The sequence below is a fragment of the Phalaenopsis equestris genome, unplaced genomic scaffold, assembly GCF_001263595.1.
Source record: "Phalaenopsis equestris unplaced genomic scaffold, ASM126359v1 Scaffold000061, whole genome shotgun sequence".
NCBI lineage: Eukaryota > Viridiplantae > Streptophyta > Magnoliopsida > Asparagales > Orchidaceae > Phalaenopsis > Phalaenopsis equestris.
Genome location: NW_018164503.1, coordinates 1,746,973 through 1,753,956, shown reverse-complemented (window position 1 = coordinate 1,753,956; position 6,984 = coordinate 1,746,973). Strand labels below are relative to the sequence as shown.

Below are 6,984 nucleotides of genomic sequence, written 5' to 3'. Positions count from 1 at the left end.
ATACTTGCTCCTCTTCCGGGTCCAAGTCCCTTGCATGAAAACAGTGAATGTCTATTTATAAATTTTGTGGGTGACATGCTCCGTAAACATTGCATAAATCAGAACCGTTTCATCAGACGGCCCAGAATATTTGTTTGATTGGATGATGTTATATTTGAGCATTTAAGTGTACTAAAGATGTCAAAATAGAGTGATGTTAGTCTCATTGGATTCATCTCATTAAGACATTCAATTTGACTAAAAATTTGTTAGATTTGACTATAAATAAATGGATCATAGATAGGCAACTGATAAAAAGAAACTAGTAATTAAAGAGACTCTAATATGAAAATAAAATATTAACTTATGTTACACATTATCTCTAATTATTTGGAATTAATAATCATTTCTCTAACAAAGCATAAAAATTTCCTGGCGACATATCGCGGGAAGAAATTTCTATCGTCTGAGACGAATTTTCATTATGTTTTGGTAAGAGATCTTCGAAGTTTGAATTCAGGATCATCAAAGACCTAATTTCAACAAATTTATAGTTAAACTGAGCACCTCGAGAATACAACCCAAATGACACTAAAAGTGATCCAATCTGAGTCCAAAAAAGCCTTGGTCAAGCATTTAAAGTGCCATATAAGACTATGGTACATTAATTAGAGGGTCGAACTATCTCTAAATTTGGCATACTTATAATCAAATCGAGTGGCTCGAAAAGGGAAATTCAAGGAGCCCAAAATCATTTAATTCTAAAGCCATTGATCGTTCGGGCACTTAAATCCTATAAAATTATATTATGATAGAAGAAAAATTCTTATATCTTAAAATAACATATGTTAATTCCTTAACTTTTAAAAGTCAATGTTATTAATTCTCATTGCCTCATTTATTGTTCTTAATATTCTGTTTATTTAATTTTTATCTATTTTTTATAATTTATTTAGGAAGATTTGCATAGAAACCACTCAATTTTATGTACTTACATATCTAACACTTGAAACTTAAATTTGTACATACACGTTACCTTACCTATCGATGAAAATGTGTATTTCATTTTTCTTTCAATTAAAATAGTGGTATTTTAGATGTGATATAAAAAACATTGGTATAAATAAATAAATAAAACAAATTTTTGATTTTAGATATGTAAATACATATAAATTTGGTCGAGTATATATATATATATATATGTAATCAACATTTTTTGTAATATCATCTTCCCCAATTCAAAAAGTGTATTTCTTTACTCTAATTTTTTTAGTTGAATACTTTGACACCCTATTGTTTTTTTTTAATTTTTTCACCATGTTTCAACATAAAAAATTTATTGGTCTCATGCATTTTTATTTTCTTATATGCTAAAAATTGTACTAAGCTAAGACCTAAGATTTTATAACGAGCTAACAACTAAAATATAACTCATTCTAAGAAATAAAGTTCAATGACCACCAACCATTGTCAATCACCATCAATGGTTGTTATAACAAACTACGATTATTGTAATCACTAACTACGACTTCTGTAATCAATTATGACAGTTGCAGCAACCAACTCCAATTGTTATAACTCAACTATGATTGTTGAAACTAAACTATAACTACATAGCTAGTCAAAATTTGTAACCTGAGCTTCCCCAAATCAAAAGAATAGTGAACTTCTTTATTTTAAATTTTCTAGAGATTCATTTTGACCAAGTCAGACTTCGAATATAATTCTGTTAACATAAAAAATTTTATTATCTCCTGCATCTCTAACTATGCATCTGCTGGAAAATCATATTCAGCTACGGCCTAGGAGTTTTTTAACGATAATAATTTTTTGACGATAGTAATATGCAATAATATGTGTGTGTATATATATATATATATATATATATATATTTATATAAACACACACACAGCTTTGGATTGAACAACTCAACATTTTTTAATAAAAAGATTTTAAAAGTGAAGCAAAAATGCAAAACCTTAAAAACTGCGGGGAATTCTGAAAAAAGGAATCGATTCAACCGTTTGAAATCTACAAGTTTCCACAAAACAGAATAGCAAACCTTCATGACTCCTTAAAAATTATAAAACGCAACAGATTTTTATTTAACAATTTACTGAAAATTCACTTCAAATTTAAAAGAAATTTAAGAAAAACATAAAATTAGAGAGCAGAGCAACAGAAACAAGAATGTGAAGAAGCAAATCAACTTCTCCGTAAGTAACTTGCTAACTTGCTGCATCACGGCAGCTTTATTCTAAGAACACCACAAACAAGAAAGAATAATTAGCCGTTTCAAATTCAAAGAAGAATTAGAACAGCTTTCACTCCATAAATGTCAGATAAATCAGATCGAATCCTCAGTCATTTCCTCATAATCATCATTACTTTCATCTTCCATAGCTGGAAGGTTGAGATCAAGCGTGCCGAAACATAACTGATCTGTTCCATGTTGGCAGTAACTGCAGCAGAAGCTTGAACAGCATCAGCAGGAGCAGGAGTAGAAGCTGCGTTATCTGCAGCAACCAAGTGTCTTCTCTTATGACCACCAAGAGCTTGACCAGATGCGAAAACCTTGCCACAAATTGAGCACTCATGAAGTTTGGATCCATGATTCTGAATGTTGAGTTCTTTGGTAGCAAGAACTTCAGAAAAGGAAGGAACTTTGATCCTCATATGTCTGGCCCTGTGACCACCAAGAGCCTGGTAAGTAAGAAAGGTCCTGCCGCATGTTTTACAGCTATACCTGTTTTTCTTCTCAATCCCTGAAGCAACATAATGGAGATCCTTCCTATGAGAAGAGGCCTTTGACTTCTTCAGCTTGAGAGAAAATTCAGATTCTGACGGAAAAGATTGAACTTTTTCGTGCCCGTTGCTTAGTTTTCCGTTCCTCACCCTCATCGTCTGTAACCACTGAAGCCTTATCTGATGAATCTGTAACAGAACCAGCGCCTCTGGAGAGCATCATCAGACAAAAAGCACCCGCCGTTTGCTCATTCTCGTACGCCATTGATGAATCCAATGATCCGCTCCTCTCAATTGCATTAACTTTGCTATCAAATTGGGTCTCAATTCCATCCCCTCCCTCCTCATAACTTCCGTTACTATTTGAATTCATCTCCTTTTCCTCAAATTCCTCATCCTCTTCCCTGAGCTGATCCCCTTCCGTCTCAGAATGAAATTTCATATGGTTAAAAAGAGAACTAGAAGAGCTGAATTTCTCCCCACACTCTGAACTGAGCATATCATTCTCATTCTCTATCAATTTCCATCTCTTCCTTGGATTCACTCTAAATTCATACCTGCGCATTGGCTCCTAATCAGAATTCGGAAGAACATGAATCCTCATGTGTCCTCCGAGTGCTCTTCGAGTCGGGAAGCTTCGCTCACAAACATTGCAGCAGGGACAACCCATCTTAAAAGAAAAAACACAGCCCGAATTTGAAAAAAGGGACCTGAGAAAGCATGGATTTTTTGCGAGTTTCTTGGACAGCAAAGAAATCAGCGGTAGCTAAGTGCTTACGCTGCTTGGCTTTTTGTCCGCAAGAGCCCGATCGATATCCTTCTATTCTCAAATGCCTCTGATTTCTTAAAACAGATGACCGAAATCCATGCAGAAACTAAGGCTGGAAGAAAAAAACGGGGAGAAAGGCCAAGAAAGGTCTGCACGTGTACCTCAAATAGAGAACACTTCTGTTGTGTATCGGACGTCTATGATCAAATTTAAAGACGGTTAGTGTGCGCAATATCCGGAGAGTGCACGCAGCTCTCCGATCACAGCCGTACATCGTGGCGATGGGCTCCACACCCAATAATTAGACCTTATTTTGGGTACTTACATACAAGATACTTACTGCTTATGCATTTACTATCTTAACACCAAAATTCTACTTTTTTTACATTTACATCATTCATGTCTTTCATAACATATAAAAAAATAGTGTTATTACGTGCTACTAAATTTAACACATTAGAATGATATATTAACATTTTAGTATTACCAAGCTCCTACGCACACACAGATGAGGAGAAATTGACAAAAAAAATGATAGGAGTTTGTATGTGACAAATTTTGAAATGGTAAAAATCACGAGTTTATACTTTCTAGTCCAGTTGAAATACTTTCATCATGTCGATATATGTTACAAGTCTTTATCAATCATTGACTAATCCGAAGCAATATTACACTTGTTGGAGTTGTTGATGTGAATTTCACTATGGGTAGCGGAATATGTTTCAGAAGTGTTGTCGAGTTGGTTGTTATGAAATGGGCTGATAGTAGAGATCAAGTGCTAAAAGGTTAGATGATAGCGTCGTTAGTAGAATCAATGATTGGGCAGTGGTGGAGGTGTGAGTCATGGCCTAAAAACAAAGTTTCAGGGGAGGCAACAACAGTGGTCCGGGGATAGTGACAGTGGTCAATTTGCAGCAGTGGTTGAGGAGGTGTGCGGGAAAGATCCTGACAAGACTTCGAGTTTGAGTTCGACATTGATTGTTAATTTCAGAGAGAAATCACAGAACAGGAACTCAAACAGAAGAAGAGCAAAATCAAAGACTGGTCAGTAGACAACCTACTAGAATTATGGAAAGGCTGGTCACATAAAAAAGAACTGTAGGAATCCTAAGAAAAATAAGAATGATAGCGCAAATATGAAAACTGAAGATATACAGGATGAACTATTGCTGCTACTTCACAGTTCTGTTGATGAATGTATATTGGATTCAGGGGCTTTCTTTCATACTTTTTCCCACTATGAGTTGATACAAAATTTTGTTGCAGGTGACTTTGGGAAGGTAAATCTGGCTAATGGAAAAGCTCTGAACATGGTGAGGATGTGAGACATTGATATTGCACTCTCTAACAAAAGCAAATGGACTTTACAAAATGTCAAACACGTTCCTAAGTTGAAGAAATACCTCATTTTTTTAGGACAGCTTAATGAGGGTGGTCATTCAGTAGTGTTCTCAGATAGCACTTGGAAGGTTATCAAAAGAGCATTAGTATCGGCTTGAGGTAAGAAAACTGACACTATGACTACAGGTTTACTCAGCCATAGACACATGAGTCAAAGGTGTATTATGGGAAAGCAGAAGAATGTCAGTTTCTTGAAAGGTGACAGAGCGTCAAAGACAGGAAAACTGGATCTTGTACACATAAATATGTGGGGATCTTCTCCAGTGGCATCTCTTGGAGGCTCACGTTACTTTAGAAAGGTAAGGTGTGTTAATCCACTAGAAGTCAAAATGCACTGCAGTGATGGAAGAGATGAGAAGAGTGGGTCCAGGGCACCCATTCCTATTGTTCTACAGATAGATAGTGAAGAATCATAGAGCAATGAAAAACCTTGCAAAATAAAAATTCGAGCAAGTGAGAGCTGACCATGAAGGAGGAGATGAATTTTCTGTCAGGGAATCATACTTGGGAGTTGACAGAACTTCCACCTGGGAAGAAGACATTGCACAACAAGTGGATGTACCGAATGAAGATTGATCTTGACGATAGTGAGAGGTACAGGGCTAGATTTATTGAAAAGGGCTTTCAACAGAGACATCATATCGCCCATGCTGTGAGAATTGTAAGCAAAAATATGAGTAACCCATAAAAGAGCTTGGAGGTACAAAACTATGTTGATGTTGATCTGTCTGATAGTGTTACTCCTGAGAAACTGAAGTTGTACGTAGCTTCAGTTGGTCTTTTAGCTTAAAAACAGGGGTCTTGAGTTGTAGAGGTGGAGGATATCACGTTTGAAGAAATGGGCGAAGTTGCCAATGAAGGATATCACGATTGAGGAAAATGACGACACAACTAGCAGATAGTGCAGTCAGTGCTCAACTCCAAGTGGGAGAATTTTTGTGTTAGTGGAGCTTGTTCCACTATCCCGATTGGCAATTAATCAATCGCTTCCTAATTAATTTCCTTCCAGATTTATCTCCTGCTTCTTCTCCACTTCCTGACATCAAACTCATGCGGAACCGCGTCCCGCACCACGTACAGCTATTTGGCAATTACCTATTTCCTTAAATGGATTTCTTGAGTATTATAAATGCTAAGTTGGCTCTCCTAAAACCCTATCTCTCACCATCTCCTCGGCAGAAGCGTGCAAGGGAAAAAAGAAAGAGAATGCTTCTTTTTTGTTCTTTTCTTTCGGTTTGTTGGAGGGAAAATAAAACTTGGTTTTCTTTTGTTAAACTCATCTTCTCATGCGGATAAAGAGAGGAAAGAGAGAGGAGAAAGAGAGGAGAGAGTGTGTGTTCTTCTTGTAATCATCGAGGTGATTAACGGGTATAATTTTTCAAGCTAATAAAATCCTCTACAACTTCATGGCCGTAGACAATTTGTTGAACCACGTAAATATGTGTGTTCTATTGTGTGGTTTTTGTTTTGTGATTTTCTCGTTCCGGATTTTCCCTTTATTACTGTCATTTTTTACAGCACGCACATGCATATTTTATTGTATTTTGGTTATATAGGTTGTATATAGAGCTGTCAAAAAAACTCATTGTTCGCGCATAGCTTATGATCGGCTTATAAAGTAGCTCGTGTTTGGCTCGTTCATTAAGTAAATGAGTCGAACATGAACAAATCTTTGCTTGCTTGTTTTTGGTCGAAGTAAGAAATTATATATATTATTTATATAATAATATAATACATACATTTTTATTTGAGTTTAAATCAGAGTAGCTCGTTTGGTCATATGGTTTAGTGTCTTCTTTTGTACATAGTTGGTGCATATTCGAATTGAACACCCAACATTTATTTTTTCCAATTAATTTTAATGAGTCAATTTTTAGACAAACACTAGCCGAACACAAACAAGAATATTCAAATTGACCTGAACACAAACACACAGTTCACAAGCCGATTTCGAACACGAGCCAAGTCTGAGCACGCTCAACCTCGGCTCTTTTACATCTCTAGTTGTATAAATACAAACAATACAACAAAATCAGCGTGTATGTACTCCACGTCTAGTTCTTGCTCCTCTTCCAAGTCCAGGTCCCTTG

The 6,984-nt window shown here is 36.0% G+C and overlaps 1 protein-coding gene across 1 annotated transcript; it reads right to left on the bottom strand.

The window, feature by feature from the left end:
• Positions 1–2,288: 2,288 nt before the first annotated feature.
• LOC110019588 (zinc finger protein ZAT5-like) lies at positions 2,289–2,847 on the bottom strand. Its single transcript, XM_020717322.1, has one exon. The coding sequence runs from the start codon at positions 2,653–2,655 to the stop codon at positions 2,344–2,346; it is 312 nt and encodes a 103-aa protein (XP_020572981.1). The 5' UTR covers positions 2,656–2,847; the 3' UTR covers positions 2,289–2,343.
• Between the last annotated feature and the right edge of the window lie 4,137 nt (positions 2,848–6,984).